Here is a 23024-nt window from a genome sequence, read left to right as displayed (position 1 = left end):
GTGGGAGGAAACCGGAGCACCCGGAGGAAACCCACGCAGACACGGGGAGAACGTGCAGACTCTGCACAGACAGTGATCCAGCGGGGAATCGAACCTGGGACCCTGACGCTATGAAGCCACAGTACTATCCACTTGTGCTACTATGCTGCCCGTAGTGTAAGTGGTAATTGCAAATTGGGGAGATAAGATTTGTAAATGTGGATATGACACAATATATTAACTGAGCTGTCATTAATCAAGTACTGGTCACCAGCCGTGTGTGATTCAATCCACAGTGAATGCTTCAATGACCTCAAGACGAATTATTTGTTTTAGGGGCCAGTTTAGCTCAGTATGCTGGACAGCTGGGGCTGGATTCTCCGCAGCGCCGCGCCGAAGAATCGCTCAGCCGCACATCATGGCGTGAGGCTGGGGGGCCATTGCCAGAGGCCCTCCCAGCGATACTCCAATCCCGACCGGCTGATTTCCTGACGGCGTGGTTCTAACCATGTCTGGCCGGTCGGGACTCAGCTGCAGCGACCCTGGTGGGGGGTGGGGGTGGGGGGGGGGTCCATCACCGGGGGAGGGCCTTATGGTCAGCCGGGGCAGCGATCGGGGGGGGGGGTTGTCAGATGAAACGGCGCAGGGCCGATCGGGGGGACCTTCCTTCTTGCTGATGGTCCGCGGTCCGAGACTGCCATGGCGCTTGGCACGGCCGCTGGAGTCTGCCGCCATGCGCATGCACGGGCTTGGAACCGGAAATGCGGGGGCACTATCTGCAGCCAAAGCTGCGTGAAGCTCCCCGGGAACCTGCTAGCTCCCTGCAGGTAAGTGAATTACTCTATATGTTTTTCTGGAAAGTCTGGAGTAAAACGCTAGCGCTTTTACGCCGGCGTGGGGACATTGCCCCATTTGTGGAGAATCCGGCCCCTGGTTCGTGATGCGGAGCGAGGCCAGCAGCACGGGTTCAATTCCCGCACCGGCTGAGCTTATTCATAAAGGCCCTGCCTTCTCAACCTTGCCCCTCGCCCGAGGCGTGGTGACCCTCAGGTTAAATCACCACCAGTCGGCTCTCCCCCCTCAAAGGGGAAAGCAGCCTGTGACCATCTGAGACTATGACGACTTTACATTTACTGAATGCTTCCAATGTGCACACATTGCAACAGGGGGCACTAGTACCCTGAGCGGCATTCATCTCTGGAGCAGCCCAGAGATAGGGAGATCCAACCACTGTCCCATGTGAGATCATTACAGGGTGTGGATTGAATATGGGGCATTTTGGATCCAGTACAATGTCGCTCAGGCACATTGAACTGTCACCACTGTGCTGAAATAAAACGGGAGATGATCAAAAATCGAAGTGCCACAACATGATAATATTCATTTCAATTTAACAAAAGGGGACTGGATCTCTATTGAAAAGGCAAATGTTTACAGGGCTATTAGGCAATGTGGGGGAGTGGGATTAATAGGCTAGGACATTCAGAGGGCTGGCATTGACATGATGGGCTGTAAGGCCACCCGTGTACTATATGATTTTATGATCTCTAAATGTATTTCTCTATCACAGATTAATACTAAGTGAATAGCCAGTCCCATCTCTGTGTGGTTTATCATTCATTTCATATTATCAAATTCACATCAATAAAGTAGACTGTGTGTAATCGGTAAGATTTGGGGAATAAGGGCCACATTCGGGATAGAAATAACCAACGTGCGGAGGTTGGTGAAGGGTGTGATTCTCATTTTAAATTCAGGGTTCTGGACCAGAGACATTACAACGCAGGGCAGACGCTGACAACACTGAACTAATGCCTTGTTTACTCTCTCGTGCCCTTGTGTGGGTTGAGTCTCCGAACGAACTGTGAATTGACGAGACCACGAATCTCAGATTGTATTGGCAATGCGAAGAAATTGCAATCAAAACATGAACTTGAATCGGACACTGAAATTCTAGAGCCATGTTACACCCGGAATTCGATGGTGCCCTGTGGCTGTTTGCTTTGGGCGTGTGTGTGTGTGTGTGCGCGTTGGGGCGGCGGGGGGCCGGGGGGGGGGGGGGGGACTTGAATCGGACACTGAAATTCTAGAGCCATGTTACACCCGGAATTCGATGGTGCGCTGTGGCTGTTTGCTTTGGTTGTGTGTGTGTGCGTGCGCGTTGGGGGAGGGGGGGGGGGGGAATGTCTGGAAAAGGGTTCAGGCCTGTTTCCAGTGTCCAAATGAGCCCCCCCATTCCCCCCCCCCCCCACTGCCTGTCCTGCAAGGGAAAATTTAGAGGGGATTTTAACATGGAGACATTCTTCAAGTATTCTGCAAGTGAAGCACATACTTAAAGATAATGGGGGTGATTCTCTAAAATGGAGCCCAAGTGTTTGCGCCGTCGTGAACGCCGTCGCGATTCACGACGGCGCGAAACGGGCATGGGGCCGACCGATCCTGTCCCCCACAGGGGGCCAGCACGGCGCTATATCGGTCCACGCTGCTCCAGCCTCCCTTCCCGGCGCCAAATGGGCGTCTCGCCAACCCGCGCATGCGCAGTTGAGCCGCGTCAACCTGCGCATGCGCGGGGGACTTCTTCAGCGCGCCGGCCCCGACTCAACACGGTGTCGGTGTTCAGGGGCCGGCCGCGCAACAAAGTAGGCCTGGGGGGGGGGGGGGGGGAGAGGCCGGCCCGCCGATCGATGGCCGACACACAAAGTGATGCCCGCTGACCTGGGCTGCCACCCCTGACCTGGCCACCTTTGTTTGATGTGGAGGTCTCCTCTTACCATCCTGTGGCATGAGAATGTCCCTGCCTAGCACTCACTGCCTCCACTAGAGTGCACAGGCTCTCGTCTGAGAAGTGGGGGACTAACCTTAAGTGGCCAGCCAGCTTCCAATCGCGGTTGACAGCCCAAATCATGGCTGCTTCCGGTCCTGCCGACCATGAGCGCCATGATCTCAGCTTCTCAGTCTATTAACTTTCACAAATAATCTTTTCTGGGGCTTATAATTACTGATGATAAAGGTCCGTAAATGATGCCGATTGCAATTCAGTCTTGGATACCCAGTCAATAAATCATCTATCTGTAAGCCAGCATCAAACCTTTCTGTCTGACAACACATTATGGACTAATTAAACTCTATGTGTAGCGGCAGAAAGTACATTGGAGTAGCTCTGACCTAGAGATTGCTTTATGATGAAACTGAACACAATTATGTTGTAAATTGCAGAGAAATAGATGATTCATGCTGCACATTCAGTCAGGTCCGTCCAATAACATCTCCCACGGATTGTGGGGAGCTGTACACATTTCTGCATTGAATTGTGACATTTGTGGGCAAATTAAATTAATTTATGTTCACTGAGAGCCACCACAGAAATAGACTAAAACCCAAACAGAAAACAAGGGAAAAATGAGGGGTGCTCCTCATTGTGTTTCATAAAAGAATCACAGATATTAAAGCCCAAGAGGCCATTCTACCCATCATGTGCCTCTTAACTGGAGCTATCCAATTTCCATCGCCTTTATGTCACGTCCATTTATATTCACCCTTTGCCAATACGTGTTCAATTCCTTCTTAATACGTTCTCTGGTCTACATGTTCAGTTGGGTTATTGCCAGCATTAAAAGAATGGCAATTGGAAAATCAAGTCTAAAGCAATTATGTTCTGATAACCCAATCTTGTGAAGACAAAAATCCTCCAATATCCTTTCATTCAGCCTGTGCCTTCTAGTCACTGCTTTAGTGGCCAGTAAATCAACCATCAATTCATCATTTTGAAAGCCTCGTCAGATTACTCCCTTTAAGCCTCTCTGTTCTCGTGAAAAAAGTTAGTTTCTTTGCAATCTCCAGTACAGTATCGAACAGTTCCTATGAAGAGCCAAAGGGACTGGAAATGTTGGGCAAGATTCTCCCAAAACGGGAGAAATCGTAAAGTTTTCTGGTCCCCGATTCTGGTCCCCGGTCGGGGCTAGCAGCCCGACGCCGTAGGCTCCGGCAAGACGGGCTTAACGAAAATCGTTAAGCCCGCTTACCGGAGTTAGCGCCGGCTGACGCGTCATATGACGTCAGCCGCGCATGCGCAGTTTGGAAGACTCCAACCCGCGCATGCGCGGGTGACGTCATCGCGTTTTTGCGCGAAACCCGCGCATGCGCGGGCCGGGTTGCCCCTCAGCCGCCCCGCGAATGGATACTGCGGGGCGGCGGAAGGACAAGTAGTGCGCGGGCATCAGGCCCGCTGCCCGCGATCGGTGGGCACCGATCGCGGGCCCATGGCACCCTTGGCACGGCCGTGGTACTGCCGTGCCAATCGGTGCCATGGTTATAAAAAGCGAGTTGGTGACGCCGTTTTTACGAACGGCAAGACCAGGTGTGTTTGCCGTTCGTGAAAACGGCGGAAAGGGCTGGGACTTCGGCCCATCTAACAGCTGTGAATCGCTGCCGGCCGTAAAAAAACGGCGGCAGCGATTCGGGTCGGGACTTCGGCGGGGGGGTGGGAGAATAGCGGGAGGGCGGGAAAAATGTCGGGAAGGCCCTCCCGCTATTCTCCCACCCGTCGTGGGGGGCGGAGAATTTCGCCCGTGAACTCTGTTTCTCTCTCCCGACCAATGCAGCCAAGCGGGTTGAGTTTTCCCAGCATTCTCGGTTTGCTTCAGAGTCCAGCATCCTCAGTGTTTTGTGTCAATGTTGCATTTTAAGGCCCAATCAACTACATAGAAGAACAGAAATTAACTGAGGGGTAAATTAAAAAGAAGCCGCTCCTAAAACACAACTGGAGCACAGCCCAAAAAGAACAAAGAGGAACGGATACGTAAAACGTTAAATCAAAATGTGAAAACTGGGGTCGATGAAACAGTCCAACCCCTGTGGTGCCCACTGAGCACGGAAGGTGTTTTGTGTCAATGTAATATTAATCATGGTGTATGGCAATTAAGTGAATTGATAGTTAAACACATGACATTGATTATCCTATTAATAAAGACAGCTGGAATACTTTGGTGTGGGTTGCCAGCTGTGAGGAAGTGTCTGACAATAAACCTGCTTGACCCTAAAAGACCAGCTTGTATTGATTCTTCCACCATTGCCCCCGATTGTGAGATTTGCACTTGAAATTCTGGAATCTGTACTGGCATTTAAATTACTGGACTGTTCCCGCATTGATAGTCCTTTGGTATTAACAGGGTTTAAATTCCGGGGGAAAGAATCTCTCCCACATCAAATGGCTGCGACCCTAACAATATTTCCGTGGAAATATTGTTTTCGGCTGCAAAGAGACATAGATAGAATGCAGAGCTGGGCTGAGAAGTGGCAGATGGAGTTTAACCCTGACAAGTGTGAGGTTGTCCATTTTGGAAGGACAAATATGAATACGGAATACAGGGTTAACGGTTGGGTTCTTGGCAATGAGGAGGAGCAGAGAGATCTTGGGGACGATGTTCATAGATTTTTGAAAGTTGCCACTCAAGTGGATAGAGCTGTGAAGAAGGCCTATGGTGTGCTAGCGTTCATTAGCAGAGGGATTGAATTTAAGGGCCGTGAGGTGATGATGCAGCTGTACAAAACCTTGGTAAGGCCACATTTGGAGTACTGTGTGCAGTTCTGGTCGCCTCATTTTAGGAAAGATGTGGAAGCTTTGGAAAAGGTGCAAAGGAGATTTACCAGGATGTTGCCTGGAATGGAGAGTAGGTCTTGCGATGAACTGTCCACGGCGAAGACACCGTGGTTTTGAAGTGACCCATGGGACGGGCCTATCTGAGACCGAAAATGATGATGATGACTGCCTTGCTGGACTTGTATTGGTCACTGAGAATTTGAATACAGTAACCAGCATATTGATGCCTGATTCCTTCAGCTGTGCAGTTTTGGACAGAAGTTGCACTTCTACATTGTATGGTGTGGCCCGGCTTAACGGCTACCCAGGGTCTCCCACGGTGACAGACTGGCGGAAGCAACATCTGCTTCAGGTTCGGAGATGACAACACATTAACATCCTCCAAACGGGTGGTCCTCCCTTGTAAGATTGCAGGGATCAATCTGTTTATCAGATGTGGTTTCCAGAGAGTTACTGCTATTGTTAAGTCAATCTGTGATGAAGGTGGCTCAGGCGACACTAGTTATGAAGGAGGACCGAGCTATCGTGCTTGGAAGACATGTGGATCTGCACTTTAATCGATCTGGCCATTATTACTTACCACTAAGGAAGCCAGAGATTTCTCAAAAAGTCACAAAGTTTTGTTAACCACTGAGAATAAAGGTTTGGTGGACAAAAAGAAGACGATTTTGGAAATTACAGGCTCATTTAAGTGTGTCTGCGGCATATTCACCCAACACTCGGGAACTAACGGCTTCGGCTGGGAGACCTCACTTGAGCACCTTTAGCACTGGTCCCCAAAATCATGGACCAGGCATATCAGCACCTGAGGGGGGGGGGAGGGGGGGGGTCTCCCAGTTCATTAGGGACTCCTGGGTGGTTGGGCTCTGGGCTGGGTAGTGCCTGGTGCGCCCGCTGGCACCCAGGCGCCTTGGCATTGCCAGCCTGGCACCTCGACACTGCCCACTTCATCACTGCCACGTGGGCACCCTGGGAGGATTCCTGCCAAGGTGGAACTGCCAGGCTGGCAGTGCAAATGTGCCCAGGTGCCAGGTTATCAGTGCCAGGGATCGGGCCCAAGGGTGCCTTGCCCTTAAGTAGTGGCCTTGGCGAGTCCTGTTAAATAGCACAATGCTTCTCGGCGCTGCAGGTGCTGAGAATCACCCCTCTGACCGCCCCCAAAATGGGACTCTCGTCTTGTCACGTTGAATCGCACCGATAGTTTAAACCTTTACACGTTGACATGAATATTATTCACCTTCGAGCTAAAGCTTTCATTTAAAACACAGCTAGATGTTGCAATGAGAATAGAGTCAGGATGATATTCCAGAATGGTGAAATCGAATGGGCCACACGTTGGCCAGGGGGGTCAGCAGGCGATTATAAAGAAGCTGGGGGAAATCAACCGTTATTTGGCAAAGTAAGGCGGGGGGGGGGGGGGGGGGGGGGGGGGGAGAGAGAAAAGCGAGACACTGACAGATTGGACATTCATTGCAACTGGGACCTGTTCAAATTGTTTGTGCCTTTTGCCACAGGCATTCTTATCATAACAGAATGGACTTTTGTGGCATTGCGACAAGTTGCAACAGGTTGAGGGATGGTAAGGTGCTAAAGAAATCTCATTTCTAATCTTTGTGATTTTCAGCACCGGGGAAGTTGAACAGCACTCCTGCCAGGCTGCAATCACATCGACGCAAAGGCATTAGAGTTTGACAGAAAAAAGAAAATATAAACCACGACTTCAACTTCCCCATCTTGTGAATTAGTCACCGGCATCACGGAAACCCCCAGTAGACAGATTTTTCTTGCAAACTGGTGCGGTTGCCTTGTGGGGAACTGAAGCGAGCAGCTTCTCGCTAGCTGATCACAGACGCCAATTGTCGGAATTCACACCAGGGATCGGCCTTGTATACAATGTGAGGGAAACCTTGTTCACCCAGAGGGTGGCGGGAATCTGGAACTCGGTGCCTGAAGAGGCGGCAGAGGCGCGAACCCTCACAACGTTTAATAAGTATTTAGATGAGCGCTTGCAATGCCACAGCACACAAGGCTGGAACACACACAGTGGAAAATGGGATTAGGACAGGTGCTTGATGGCAGGTGCGGACGTGATGGGCCGAAGGGCCTCATTCCGTGCTGTAAAAACTCTGTGACTTTTGAACCATAGAATTGAACCATAGAATGCCTACAGTGAAGAAGGAGGCCATCTGGCCCATCGAGTCTGCACTGACCCTCTGAACAAACATCTTACCCAGACCCACTCCCTCACCCTATATCCACATGACCCCATAACTCCACCTAACCATTTTCGGAAACCAGCAGTGATTCCCGACAGGGGGGGGGGGGGGGGGTATAGGATTGGGGGGGGGGGGGGGTAATAGGATTGGGGGGGGGGGGGGGGGTGGCGGAGACATCTGAAAACCCTGGAAGCAACGGTGTCAGATCGTTTATGAATATTAAAATCAATTGAAATCCATCATAAATCCCTCGCCAGGCATGAAATTGGTTATGTCGCCGTCGGGGAAGATCTCAAACTGAGATCTGCCGGTGCCAATCCAGTCATGACCTTCTCGTGAGAGACTTAGCAGCCATCGCGGGATTTGCGCCCCTGGTGAACGGGCCTTGAAAATTCCGCCGGCGGAATAACGGGATGAGTGACTCAGGCAGCTAAATTAGCCATTCACACAGCCAATAAGCAGCGCCTTCAAATGTTCAAACTGCTTTGCGATCAAACATACTTTATATGTGTTCACAAGGTCGCAAATTCTTTCCCCTTTTTTAGCTGAATCCTTCACCTAAAATAGAGCTGATACTGTGATGGAAATGCAGTGAGATTGATATTCCGAGAGCACAAAAACAAAGGAGCCAAAGGAATATCTTCATCCATCTTATCGTGACCAAGGGTCAGGATATGTTTATAAAGAAGCAAGCTCGGGGAAATAAATTGCCATTGGAGAAGAATAGTAAAACACTCCGATCTCAGGAATCCCAGAGTCTGTTATTCACGGTATCTAAAGTCTCAAAGCTGATGGGGAGATTCAACACCAGTAAGAGTCAGCCGTTTTATAAAATTGCCTGTCATCCATCACACTCCTCCAGTGTCTCGGAAGTCAAAATAGTTTGTACCTAAACGCAAGTGTAAATGGAAATGCCTTCAAGCTGACTAACTTATCATCAGTCAACATCTGTTAGCAATGTGGTTAACTCTTAACTGCCCTGTGGAATGGGCGAGGGTCAAACGCAATTATGGGCTGGGCGGCAGCTGCCAGCGACACCCACATCACATAAAATAGCTGAAGAAAAGTTATCCGTTGAACACCATCGCTAAAGGCAGTTACTCACTCAGGGGCAGGGAGGCTGTCGTCATCGGAGGGATTCGCCTCGTCCTCCGATTGGTCGCTCAAGAGGTCGCACGGTAAAATGGCAGCGGTATCGGCAATCTCAAGGACAGGCCCAATGCTGGGCCTTCTGCTCCCTGCTCCGTTCTCTGTCGGCAAGGTCAAGGTGGCACCACTGGACGGGCGGCACTCTGTATTCTGTAGATCCATAGCCACCGTACCTGGAGGAGAAAGAAGAGAAAGAGGATTGAAATATTAGTGCGATCGCAAGTAGTTGAGCACCGAGCATTACTACAAACGTAGTGCAGAAAGAACTCCTGCCAACTCAAGACATAAGCAGAGGTCAGTATCTGCCCAGCGTAGAGATGAAATGCTACAATAACGACAGAAAATACTGTTAAAACTCAGCAGGTCTGGCAGCATCTGTTAACAGAGAAACAGATTTTACAGGTGGAGCTTTCGCAGCAATCTTGCTCGCGAGATATTCCAGTCTCGCCGAACAGCTCGCCACATTTTGGGCCTCCCCCCCCCCCACATTTTGGGCCTCCCCCCCCCCACCTCACCATGACAGCGCCGGAAGATTCCGCAAACGTTTTGAGTTCAATGCAACTCTTCTAGGGACTTGAAATGTTAACTCTGGCTGGGATTTCCTGCCCCTGTTCATGCCGGGTGGGTCTGGTGAGGGGACCAGAAAATATTGAGAGAACTGCAAAGTCCTCGATTGTTCCCCTCTCCCCCCTCATCAGTGACGGGGCGCGTTTCCGGATGTTGAACGTCGAACGGGAAGATCACTCTAATGCATGACCATGTCATTATCAGGCCCCTGTAGCCAGAAACATCCCCCCCACCCTGGTTTGAAAATCTACCCAGGGTGGCGCGGTGGCAGAACGGCGTGAATCATGACTGGTCTCCAAAGGTGGAGACGAGGCGATCTCCCTGGGCAGCACAGCTGAGTGCAGCACTCAGGGAGGAGAGGGCCATGCCCAGGCACTATCTAGATAGTATCCTGGCACCCTCTGGCACTGCCCCCTGACGCTGTCCCCTAGCAGTGCCAGGGAAGTGCACGAGCAGTGTGTGGGAAAGGGGGTGGGGCCGGGTAGTGCTGGGTGTTAGTGGGTAGTGCCACGGGACGTGTGGGGGTTGGGGGGGGGGGGCTTCTGGTGTGAACTAATTTGCCCGTTCTGCACCAGTGCAGCCTTTAAAAAATGGGGGCCTGATCCTCGGTTGTCTACGTTGCTGGCAGGGCTGGTGAAACCAGAGGCCACCCCGCCAGTGATACGTCGTGGAACCCATGACTTGAAGTTATTTTTCTCTAAGTGCTGCATTGACGGGTGCGGAAAGCTGCCATTGCCGTCGACGGCTTCAACCCCACGTTTCCTGTCCAACACCGGCCTTTGCCGGTATCGGGGAAAATCTCCACAGATGTTGCCAGACCTGGTCAGTTATCCCAACACTTGCTGTTTTTAATTCAGATCTCCAAGCATCCACGGCTCTTTGCTTTTATCATTTAAGTCTCAGACGGTCTGGATGGGGTAGATAAGGAGAAACCCGCTGGTGGAAGGGTTGATAACCAGAGGTCACCCAATTAAAGTGATTGGCAAAAGAAGCAGAGACAGCGGGAGGAGAAAAACATTTTTACTCATCGAGTGGTTAGGAACTGGAATGTACTGCCTGGGAGTATAACACAGCCAGGATTTTTCAGGGCTTTTTAAATACAAATTGGACAATTATCTAAAGAGAATCATATAATTTACATGGCTTGTATATATATTTTCACCTATATTCTCCACAAAGCATAAAAATAATTAAATTGATGTGCCACAAGTTCCGAAATGAGAGGCCACCCATTTTGGGAAAACCCAATTATTTTAATAGTATCCATTTCCTGACCTATGAGACCCATTTTCCTGTAAGTGCGAAAGACTCCTGTAGTTAAATGAATGCTTATTTTCTTGTGTACGAAGCTGAGACTGGGGTAGCTGCTGCGTACATTCGGTCCTGGGCCAACGTTGTCTTCAACTTGAGGGAAGAAAAAAAGTCGACCTTTGGGGGAACCTTAAATCCAAGGAAAATGTCTACGACCAAACATGTGGCTGTCCTGCTCTATAACTGTTTTAATAAAATGCAATAAATGCTGTGGAAAATGCTCATCAGCTGCATAAAACTTAAGTAGAACTAGCAAAGAGGTTACTTTATTTTCCTCATATGCCGACGCTCTGTTCAAATCTCATTTTATATGTTTTTAATCTTGCCTTAATGAAAGAGCAGTTCATTAGCAACTTGAGTGGCAGCAGCCATAGAATCATAGAATCCCTACAGTGCAGAACGAGGCCATTTGGCCCATCAAGTCTGAACCGATCCTCCGAAAGAGCAGCCTACCAGGCCCAGTCCTCCTCCCCCACCCTCCCTGCCATTCCTGTAACCCCCATCCTAAGGGGCAATTTAGCATGGCCAATCCACCTAACCCGCACCTCTTTGGACTGTGGGAGGAAACCAGAGCACACGGAGGAAACCCACGCACACACGGGAAGAATGTGCATACTCTGCACAGACAGTGAACCAAGCCGGGAATCGAACCCGGGTCCCTGGCGCTGTGAAGCAACAGTGTTAACCATTGTGCCAATCGCTTTTGATTGGCAGCTTGATGGTGGCTGGTCTCAGCACTTGAGCTCAAGAGTTTTGCATAACTACGCCTCCTGTTTTCTCAGCCAATCAGAGTTAGTCATGGTCCTGCCGCAGTCCTCCCTCTGACTTTATTTATTCCAATACTTATGCCCGGCACCACTGTTGCTTCTGGGCATTTAATCAGGACAGCAACCCCCCCCCCCCCCCCCCCCCCCCCCCACCCCCCCCACCACCCTGGAACGGCTGGGCACTGCTGATGAAGGTTGGAGATCTCAACATGGAACCTCCCTAGATGGTCTACATTGCAGTGCAGGAATTGGCAAACTCAGGGTTGATGGGTCCATTGATCTGGGACGGCCCTCTCTAGTAGCTCAGGATTGGCATGATTGAGATTCCATGGGGGCATGAGGTCTCGCCCTCCTGCATCCTCGCCCCCCCCCCCCCCCGCGCTGCCCCAAGGAGACCGTCACCATTAATAACGCTTCTCTCCACTGTTGCTGCCTCATTTGTTTAGTCACAATAGCTTTGAAAGCAAAGGGCTGTGATAGTTCAGTCATATTCAAGGCAGGAACTGTTAGATTTCTGGATAATAAAGACATCATGGGGTGGTGGGGAATAACGCAGAGGTAGATCATCAACAATGATCTGTTTGAATGTTGGAGCAGGCTTGAGGGGCCAAATGGCCTAATCCTGCTCCGATGTACCAATCATAGAGTCTCTACAGTGCAGAAGGAGGCCATTTGGCCCATTGCATCTGCACCAACCCTCTGAAGAGCACAATACCTAGGCCCACACCCCATAACCCTGTAACCCCACCTAACCTGCACATCTTTGGACACTAAGGGGCAACTTTGCATGGCCAATCCATCTAACCTGCACATCTTTGGACAGTGGGGGGAAACCGGAGCACCCGGCGGAAACCCACGCTGACACGGGGAGAACGTGCAGACTCCACACAGACAGTCACCTGAGGATGGAATTGAACCCGGGTCCCTGGCGCCAGCCAATAAATGGTGCCCTATGTCTTTAAAAAAGTGAAACATTAGCAGCAGAACTCTCCATCGGCGGGATCCTCCATTGCCCATCCCTCCCCCTGACAACAGTCTGAGAGTAAGACAGTGTGTTATGACCTTGGGGTCGCATATGATCCAGAGTTGAGGTTAAGATTACATAGTCACACCGTCACGAAGATCGCCCATTCCCACCACCTCTGTATTATTGCCTGGCTTCACCCCCGTTACGAGGCCAATGTGTACACTGCTTCCTGTACTCTTATCTTTATTAGGAATTAATGTAATGTGCCGGCTTCCAGTCAGCGCCTCATGTCAGAGGTCACCTGACTCTGGCAAGCCAGGTTTAGTATCCGATTGCATTTCAATCCAAACAGGTCCGTCTCAGCCCTCCCGCTGATGAAAACCTCATTTGTGCCTTCATAACCACTAGATTTGCAGACCGGTCACCACCATGAGGTCATCCAAAACTCTGCTGCCGGAGTCTTAACTCGCACCAGGTCCTGGCCACCTGTCACCCCTGACCTACAGTGGCCCATGGTCAAACAATGTCTTGACCTTAAAATTCACAAACTTGTTTTCAAATCCCTCCATGGCCTTGGCCCTCCCTATCTGCAATCTCCAACATCCTCACAGGCCTCCTCGATGTCCTCACTCAAATAAGTTCTGTCCTCCTGAGAATTGCTCCACCATTGGTGGCTGCAGTTAGTTGTCTGGGTCCTAGTCTCTATAAATCCCACAATGCACTTCTCTTTCTCCCGACCTCTCTCCTCCTGTATTGCCCTCTTTAAAACCTAACTCTGACCAAGGTTTTGGCTGCCTGACCTATTATTTCTTGATATTGACTGGTGTCATATTTTGTTTTATAACGCGACTGTCAAGTACTTTGGGAAGATTTATTATATTAGTGCTATATAAATATAACTTGTCGTTGTATTCATTCTTCTCTGAACTTTGATTTAAAAAAAAAACTAATCTACAAGAGGCGGGCGTCGCAAGTTAGACCAGCATTTATTGCCCATTCCTAGTTGCCCTTCAGAAGGTGGTGGTGAGCTGCCACCTTGAATTACTGCAGTCCCTGAGGTGTAGGTACACCCACTGTGCTGTTAGGGAGGGAGTCCCAGGACTTTGATCCAGCGACAGTGAAGGAACTGCGATATATTTCCAAGTCAGGGTGGTGAGTGACTTAGAAGGGAACCTCCAGGTGGTGGGGTTCCCAGGCATCTGCTGCTCTTGTCCTTCTGGATGGTTGTGGTTGTGGTTTGGAACCTTGATAAGGTCCTGCAGTGCATCTTGTAGATGGTGCACACGGCTGCCACTGACTGTCGGTGGTGGAGGGTTTGAAAGTTTGCGGACGGGGGAGCAATCAAGCGGGCTGCTTTGTCCTGGATGGTGTTTTTTTTAAAATTCAGAGTACCCAATTCATTTTTTCCAATTAAGGAGCAATTTATCATGGCTAATCCACCTACCCTGCACATCTTTTGGGTTGTGGGGGTGAGACCCACTCAAACACACCGAGAATGTGCAAACTCCACTCGGACAGTGACCCAGACTCACTGTCTGTCGAACCTGGGACCTCGGCGCCGTGAGGCAGCAGTGCTAACCACTGCGCCGCTGTGCTGCCCTGCTGGATGGTGTTGAGTTTCTTGAGTGTTGTTGGAGCTGCACTCATCCAGGTAAGTGGAGAGTATTCGATCATACACCTGACTTGTGCCTTGTAGATGATGAACAGGCTTTACGGAGTCAGGATGTGGGTTACTTGCCGTCGGATTCCGAGAACATACAATGCAGAAGGAGGCCATTCGGCCCATCGAGGCTGCACCAATCCACTTAAGCCCTCACTTCCATCCTATCCCCATAACCCAATAACCCCTCCTAACCTTTTTGGTCACTAAGAGCAATTTATCACGGCCAATCCACCTAACCTGCACATCTTTGGACTGTGGGAGGAAACCGGAGCACCCGGAGGAAACCCACGCAGACACGGGGAGAACGTGCAGACTCCGCACAGACAGTGACCCAGCGGGGAATCGAACCTGGGACCCTGGCGCTGTGAAGCCACAGTGCTATCCACTTGTGGTACCATGCTGCCCGTGGCCTTTGATCTGTTCTTGTAGCCACAGTATTCATATAGCTAGTGGAGGCAAGGTATCAGGGCAGAAGCACTGCCAGTTCGTTTAAGCCCTGGTGATTTGCTCTGAGGACCTGCTCATCTTCCAAGACTGTACGACACTTGGGCCATCCAGTAATGAGTTCGACCCACCCATAAAGGCCGGTGATGCAGTGTTGATGATACTAACTGGCATAGACTGTTCACTGACGCCAAGTAATGTCGACAGCCAAGAACATATGCGTCACGGCCTTGAGCAACTGCATATTTGCTTCATTGTTGTGGCCAGTGCTTGGAATCCAATCCATAATATTAACGGGTTGAATGCGAAGGTCAGCAGCCTCACCAAGTTGTTGTCATGCTCAAAGTTCTGCAGTTTAATTGTGTAAAATTGCTGCCTACAGGCAAAGCTCTTAATGCAAAGCAAGGCTAATTAACGGGCAACCTTGGAGTTGGCACTTCAAAATATTTTATTGTCCCTGTATCAGCAAAGTAGCTTCTTACAAGTTCCAATGCCCTGAACAAGGACAACAAAGGTGGAGGTGAGCATATCATTGAGTAGGTTGGTAGTTGCAGAAGCGACGTGGCGAATGGAGGGCCTCAAGCTGGGAACCTGAAAATGTTCTTGGCAAATGACTTGTCAGAGAGATTTCCTTCGAGGAGCCAGCGCAAAAGGAAGTGGGTTTGGAACTGGGAGAGGGGGTACGCGGGGAGAGGAAAGTGCCCTTTCCTGAGCTTGCGATGGGGGAGGGGTAGACAGTGGAGTTTAGGATGGCAAAGTTGAGGGGCTGGCTGTGAAACTGAGCAGCGAGGCCCAGGTCCAATAAAGTATTATTAATGTAACGGAACTCTTGTGTTCCAGAAATGGGATGGAAACTATCCCCATCTGCACAGGATCAGCAGATACACACATGAAATTGAAATAACCTTCACGAGCCATGGGGATACTTGATTCGATCTCCCAGTGGGACATGTGGAATAGAAGCTTCCCCATTAGTAGGCAAAGGCTTCCCAGCAGGGGATCGTTATTGTATAAAAGCTGGCCCGGACAGGGAGCCCTATCCTGTTAGTCCCGATGGGGACTTATTGTGTGTGTATGCCATAGCGGCCATTTCCTTTGACTTAAATAGCCTTGCCGTTTTGGATTGGATTTGGATCTGGGTTATTGTCACGTGTACCGAGGTAGAGTGAAAGTATTGTTCTGTGTATTTTCTGGTTTTGAAGCTCCCTTGATGGCCTGGACCTTTTCTTATACTGGTTGCAGCTATCCTTGTCCACGCGGTATCCCAGGGAGGTGACCACCTTTGCCTGAAACACTCATTTGCCTCTCTTCAGGTGAACACCCACTTGGAAGAACCACCTGAGAACTTTTTCCAATTTGTCAAAGTGCTCCTTTTTGGTGGTTGCCAGGTATACTGGCATTTTGGTAGACCCTGGAGGTAACTTCCATCATCCTCTGAAATATCACCCCGGGTATGAGCCCCGAAAGGGGAGCGGAGTGTACTTGTATACTCGTGGATATTGATGGTTACATACTTTCGAGATGCTGTGTCTAGCTCTAAGTTGGAGATGGGCTTGACTCATATAATATAATAATAATCTTTATTGTCACAAGTAGGCTTACGTTAACACTGCAATGAAGTTACTGTGAAAAGCCCCCAGTCGCCACACTCTGGCGCCTGTTCGGGCACACTGAGGGAGAACTAACAATGTCCAATTCACCTAACAGCACGTCTTTCGGGACTTGTGGGAGGAAACTGGAGCACCCGGAGGAAATCCACGCAGACTCGGAGAGAACGTGCAGACTCCGCACAGTGACCCAAGTCAGGAATTGAAACTGGGATCCTGGCGCTGTGAAGCAACAGTGCTAACCACTGTGCTACCGTGCTGCCCTCAGTCGACTCCCGCTGCCTGTCAGCTCCTCCCTCTCCACTCATAATGGACGAGGAGGTGGTGATACTGAACTTCATGATACTTACTCTGCCGGTGATGGCCACGCAGATTCGTAAGTGGACCCTGTGGGATCCTGCGTTGACATTACATCCTGCACGACGGGTTACAGGGAGATTGCCCAGTGGCCCTACATCATGAAGCAGCATGAGATTAGTGTGACGGACAGTGTCCTCCTATGGGGAGCTCACGTGGTCGTCCTGTGGCCAGGTCAAGTGAAGTTCCTGCAGGAACTGCACAGTGGACACCGTGGGACCTCAATGATGAAGAGGCAAGCGAGGAATTATATGTGGTGGCCTGGAATTGATGGCAAGGATGAGAGAGTGGCAAAACAGTGCCAGGAACACCAGAAGATCCCTCCGCTGGCCTCGCTCCATCCCTGGGAATGACCAGGGTGCCCTTGGGTGCGGTTGTACACCGACTTCACTGGGCCTTTTATGGGCTCCATGTTTCTCGTCCTTTTAGCCGCCAACTCCAAGTGATTGCCTGAGCACCAGATGACGACCACCACCTCAAGAACTGCCGTGGAGAAATGAGACCACTCCTTTGGCACCTATGGAATAGCAGTGGTATTGGTCATGGACAGTGGGACCCTGTTCACTAGTGAGGAGTTCCAATAATTTGTGTGTGCCAATGGGGTAAGCCACACCCGGATTGCTCTGTCTCAATGCCGAATGTTTTTGTGGAGCGGGCAGCATGTGGAACCAGACCACTGGCTCTTTTGACACGAGGCTGACACGGTTCTTGTTCCATTATCTGACCATGCCTCAAGTCACAACAGGGGTAGCGCCGGCAGAGCTATCAATAGGCTGTCACCTCCAAACCCACCCGAGCCGGATTTTTCCAAGTCTAGGTGGGAAGGTAGAGTCAAAGAAGGACCTTCAAAGAAAGCCAAGGCCACCAGATGTCTGGGAGAGGCTTTAAACCGGGCGAAGCAGTATAATTATAGGCCGGTTAACTTGACTTTGGTTACGGAGTACTTGGAAGTGCATGATAAAATCGGACTGAGTCAGAACGGCTTCATCAAGGGGAGGTCATGTCTCACAAATCTGTTAAGTGTTCTTTGAGGTGGTAATGGTTCTGCTGCTTGGGATAACACCGGCTGCTACTTGATGCAGTCTTAATAAAGAATGCTCCAGACTCTGAAATGAGTTCAACGTGTTTATTGAACTATTAAACAGTTCTCAAATGAATTCGACTCTCTGCTAATCTAACTGTAGTAACTCAGTCTAACTGCAGCTTGCTCTAAGCCATGTGCTGGGGTATGATGCTGCTGACCAACCCTGTCTAACTCTCTAGGTGTCTGTCTGTGGAAAGAGGCAGGGTTGTGAGTGCCTCATCCCTTTTATAGTGTTTATGTAATGCCCCCTTGTGATGATGCCACCTCTGAGTGTCCTGACTGTCCATTGGTTGTGTCCTATTCTGAGTGTTCATTGGTTGCATATTTGCATATCATGACAGTAACAAGGAAGTTAGACAAAGGAGAACCAATGGAAGTGATCTGTTTAGATTTCCAAGAAGGCCTTTGACAAGGTGCCGTATAGAAGGCTGTTAAATAAGAGCCCATGATGTTCAGGGTAAGATATTGGCATGGATAGAGGACTGGTTGACTGGCAGAAGGCAGAGAATGGGGACAAAGGGGTCTTTTTCAGGATGGCAGCCGGTGACTAGTGATGTGCCTCAGGGGTCAGTGTTGGGACCACAACATTTCACAATATATATTAACGATCTGGAAGAAGGAACTGAAGGCATTGTTGTTAGGTTCGCAGGTGAAACAAAGATATGCAGAAGGACAGGTAGTATTGTGGGGGGCTGCAGAAGGACTTGGACAGGCTAGGAGAGTGAGCAAAAAAGTGGCAGATGGAATACAATGTGGAAAAGTGTGAGGTTATACACTTTGGGAGAAAGAATGGAGGCATAGACTGTTTTCTAAATGGGGAAAGGCTTAGGAAATCAGAAGCACAAAGAGATTTGGGAATCCTTGTTCAAGATTCTCTTAACGTTAATGTGCAGGTTCAGTCAGCAGTTAGGAAGGCAAATGCAATGTTAGCATTCATGGTGAGTGGGCTAGAATACAAGACCAGGGATGTACATCTGAGGCTGTATAAAGCTCTGGTCAGACCCCATTTGGAGTTTTGTGAGCAGTTTTGGGCCCCGTATCTAAGGAAGGATGTGCTGGCCTTGGAAAGGATCCAGAGGAGGTTCATAAGAATGATCCCTGGAATGAAGAGCTTGTCGTATGAGGAACGGTTGTAGACTCTGGGTCTGCACTTGTTGGAGTTTAGACGGATGAGGGGGATCTTATGGAACTTACGGGATTCTGAGAGGCCTAGAGTGGACATGGAGAAGATGTAGAACTCTTTGCCGCAGAAGGCTGTGGCGGCCAAATCACTGAGAGTCTTTAAGACAGAGATAGATAGATTCTTGATTAATAAGGGGATCAGTGGTATGGGGAGAAGGCAGGAAAATGGGGATGAGAAACATATCAGCCATGATTTAATGGCGGAGCAGACCCGATGGGCCAAATTACCTAATTCTGCTCCTATGCCTTGTGGTCTTATGTCTGGAATTTTGGTGATGATGCCCATTGGGTTCCTGTGGTCGAGTGGAGAAAACAGGGCCCGTTTCATACCAGGTCAGAACTCAAGAGAAGGACATGTGGAAACATGTGGACCACCTGTAGGGCGGGGAATCGGCCTTGGAGGAAGCCATGCCAGGCACATCAATGCATCCTCTGACTCTGATACCACCATGCAGCCAAGAGCCACAACCCACCGTGGACCAGCATCCAGACCGACAGGGCAACAATGACTCAGCCTCAGATATGGAGACAGAAGCATCGGCACTGACAGACGACGTTGTGACTGGGCTGAGCATCCAGCAGCGACCCTCCATTGTCCGTCGCAAAATTGGCAGTCAACGAGCTGAAACACGCATCCCGTCCCAATCCCACCGCTGGCAGAGCTGCAACCATGGGTGAAGCGGCGAAGAAGACCCCCCTTAGCTGGCCACTGGAGGGGAACATTTAGACTTGGGGGGGGGGGGAATGGATGTAATAACCCTCACGAGACCCATGGGGATGCACTAATCAATCTCTCTGAGAAGCTCGTATTCCACGAACCCATCCACTAGTGGGCAGAGGCCCACCCAACTGGGGCTCACCTTCAGACTACATAAAAGCCGGCCTGGACAGGGATTGTCATTCTGGTAGACCCGACGGGGACGTAGTGTGTGTGTACGTCGCTGCAGCAGCCGTTTCCTTTGATCTTAAATGAACCACCATTTACTTACCTCCTCGGGCCTCCTCGGTTTCATAGTAAAGGCTATTTGTCACATTAAGATTGTTCCTTCCACAATGTTTCCCATCACAACAAAGAGTCTGTTGAATGTCTCCTGTTCTCTAAAGGCAGATCAACCTCAAAAATAACTACATTTTGACAGGTTAGCCTTCCTTGGCATTTGGTCATTGCACCTGAGGGACCATCATTTCTTACATTCTTGTATTTCCACATAGCGTTCTCTTTATGGACTTTTCCTCAGAACAGTCAGTTCCATTTCTAACCACGCCCCCTGACAGGATGCTCCTAGCAGCATTGAGTTTACCACTCCAGGAAAGGTACATGCAGTCGGCAAGCGATGCTATTCTCCCATCCTGAACAGGAATTATGTCAAGGTTGGTGAGGGCAAAATGATCTGTTTCCTTCATTGAACATGTTCAAAACAGTATCCAAGGCAAATTAAGTCATGCATTCCGACAATGCACCGGTGCACTCATCTCAATGCTAATGAGCAGCTCTTATCTGGATCTGCGCAACAGTGTGGAAAGGAAGAAAGCATGCTCAACACCATCCTCACAGAAATACTGGTAGCAGATGTGGAAAGTTGCATTATAGCCAATACAATGGGCACTGGAGGCGAGGTGCTTGGCAACGTTCTCAGCAGCAGCTTATTTGGGCTATTGACCTGTAGAATCAGAAGCTTCCAATTTCAAGCAACCTCGCATTTTTCAAAAAACGGCTGAAAAAGTTTGTAAATTGAAGTGTTGGGTTGCCCCAGGAAGATTGCCAATCAATCCACGGGCGTGCCCCAAGATTCTATCGGGCTGCTCCAGAGAACTCGCCGCTGCTGACAACATTGGTTTCATTCTAGACTTAGAATTGGGATCGAAACTTTGCAAACGGTTCGTTTGAGTTTTCAGGATGTGTGAAAATGCACGTGAATGTGTCAAAGAAGGTGAATGAAAATGCAATGATGCGTCAGGCAATAACTGGACATTAGAAATTAGGTTGTGCCTGGGCTAATGTATTTCATCTTATAGACATAAACTGGGAAGACCACAGGAGGTGCAGACAAACGGTGGATAATGAACTGCAGCGTTTCTGACCCCAACACCTTCCAACAGTGGAGGAGGGACAATTACTCTTCAGCGGTGGTCGGAAGCGAGCTTAATGGGCAGCATGGGAACAATATTCTTTCTGAACTTGCCTAAAGCTCTCAGTTTTGTTTTCATAGCACCACAAAAATGACCATCGAGTAAGTAAGCCCTTTCAAAAATAAAACCTGGTTACACCTCAAAAGTAATTTGTTACCTCTGAAGCTTATATGGGTGTCCTGAGGTGGAAAACATACGATACAAATGCAAGTTCTTTATCTCTTTACTGGTGTCAAAGTTAGTGGATGAAGGATGGCATGGTGGCACAGTGATTTGCACTGTTCCTTCACAGCACCAGGGTCCCAGCTTCGATTCCCGGCTTAGGTCACTGTCTGTGCGGAGTCTGCACGTTTCCCCGTGTCTGCGTGGGTTTCCTCCGGGTGCTCCGGTTTTCCTCCCATCCTCCCACAGTCCAAAGATGTGCAGGTTAGGTGATTGGCCATGATAATTTCCATTAGTTCCAAAAGTTGCAGGGGGTGGGGGGGTACTGGATTACGGGGATAGGGTGGAGGTGTGGGCTTACGCAGGGTGCTCTTTCCAAGGGCCGGTGTAGACACGATGGGCCAAATGGCCTCCTTCTGCACTGTAAATTGTATGAAACTATCTTATTAAATTTGTACCTGTCCTTTAGCACGGTGCAATGCGGTGTTACACGATGTTCGAGAGTAATATTTATTTTTAATTCATTCTTGGACATCACTGGCCGGACCAGCATTTATTGCCCTTTTCTAATTGCCTCTTGAGAAGGTGGTGGTGAGCCCCCTTCTTGAAACCGTTGCAGTCCATCTGGTGTCGGGACACCCACAGTGCTGTTAGGGAGGGAGTTCCAGGATTTTGACCCAGTGACAGTGAAGGAACGGCGATATATTTCCAAGTCAGGTGGTGAGTGACTTGGAGGGCAACCTCCAGGTGGTGGGGTTCCCACGTATCTGCTGCCTTTGTCCTTCTAGATGGTAGCGGTCGTGGGTTTGGAAGGTACTATCCATAGATCATGGAGCCTTTGGTGAGTTCCTGCAGTGCATCTTGTAGATGGTACACACGGCTGCTGCTGTGTGTCGGTGGTGGAGGGAATGACTGTAGAAAGGGGAGCAATCAAGTGGGCCTCTTTCTGGATGGTGTCAAGCTTTTTGAGTGTATTTGCAGCTGCACTCATCCAGGCAGGTGTTAAAAAAGACACCAATCACTAACAATAGTTTCCAGGATTTAAAAGGACTTACAATTCAATTTAATAAATGTCACTTTTTCCCCTTGAAAATAAATATTTTTGAAAATAAAAGGTAATTAACTGCGTTTTGGTCTCCCACAGATGCTGCCTGGCCTTTCTTTTATTTGTTCTTGGGATGTGGGCATCGCTGGCTAAACCAGCATTTGTTGCCCATCCCTAATTGCCCTTGAACTGAGTGGCTTGCTCGGCCATTTCAGTGGGGGCAGTTCAGAGTCAACCGCACGTGTGCTGTGTGAATCTGGAGTCACATGCAGGCCAGACCGGGTAAGGACAGCAGATCTCCATCCCTGAAGGACATTAGTGAGCCAGATGGGTTTTTGACGACAATCGACAATGGTTTGATGGTCATCGTTAGACTTTTAATTCCAGATATTTACTGCCGTGGTGGGATTCGAACCCAGGACCCCAGAGCATTAACCTGGGTATCTGGATTACAGTGACAATACCACTGTGCCACCGCCTTCCCCAACCGTGTATTTCCAGCTGAGTATGCCTGCTGAGAATTTCCAGCACTTTCTGTTTTATATTATGTTTGGCATCTTTCTGCGATGTGCACAATGAGAAGGGATTGATATGTTGCACAATTTAACAGTACTAAAGGGCCAGAACAATATTAGTAAGTAGATATAGGTCTTGCGTTTCTTTTGCCTTTGCATCCAAGTACAACTCTCTTTAAAATAGAAGATGTTTTCTTACTTCCCTCCCCTCTCCCAAACGACTAAACTAATGAATGATTCATTAGGCTGTCTGGGTGATCAGATGAACACCTCTCACCTA

General features: G+C 49.5%; 1 protein-coding gene across 9 annotated transcripts in view; it reads right to left on the bottom strand.

Annotated features, from left to right (window-relative positions):
* Nucleotides 1-23024, bottom strand: part of si:dkey-21e5.1 (potassium channel subfamily T member 1) — a 401511-nt gene that overhangs the window by 55378 nt on the left and 323109 nt on the right. For all 9 annotated transcript variants that reach the window (XR_005458485.1, XM_038781761.1, XM_038781755.1 and 6 more), the window contains one exon: nt 8900-9116. Coding sequence is in view for 8 of the 9 variants with exons in the window: in XM_038781761.1 (XP_038637689.1) it covers nt 8900-9116 (217 nt within the window). In the remaining variant the exon portion in view is untranslated. The remainder of the gene's footprint in view (nt 1-8899; nt 9117-23024) is intronic.

The sequence above is a fragment of the Scyliorhinus canicula genome, chromosome 21 (assembly GCF_902713615.1).
Source record: "Scyliorhinus canicula chromosome 21, sScyCan1.1, whole genome shotgun sequence".
Lineage (NCBI taxonomy): Eukaryota > Metazoa > Chordata > Chondrichthyes > Carcharhiniformes > Scyliorhinidae > Scyliorhinus > Scyliorhinus canicula.
The sequence above is the reverse complement of the archived record's forward strand: the minus strand, read 5'-3'. Positions and strand labels throughout refer to the sequence as shown.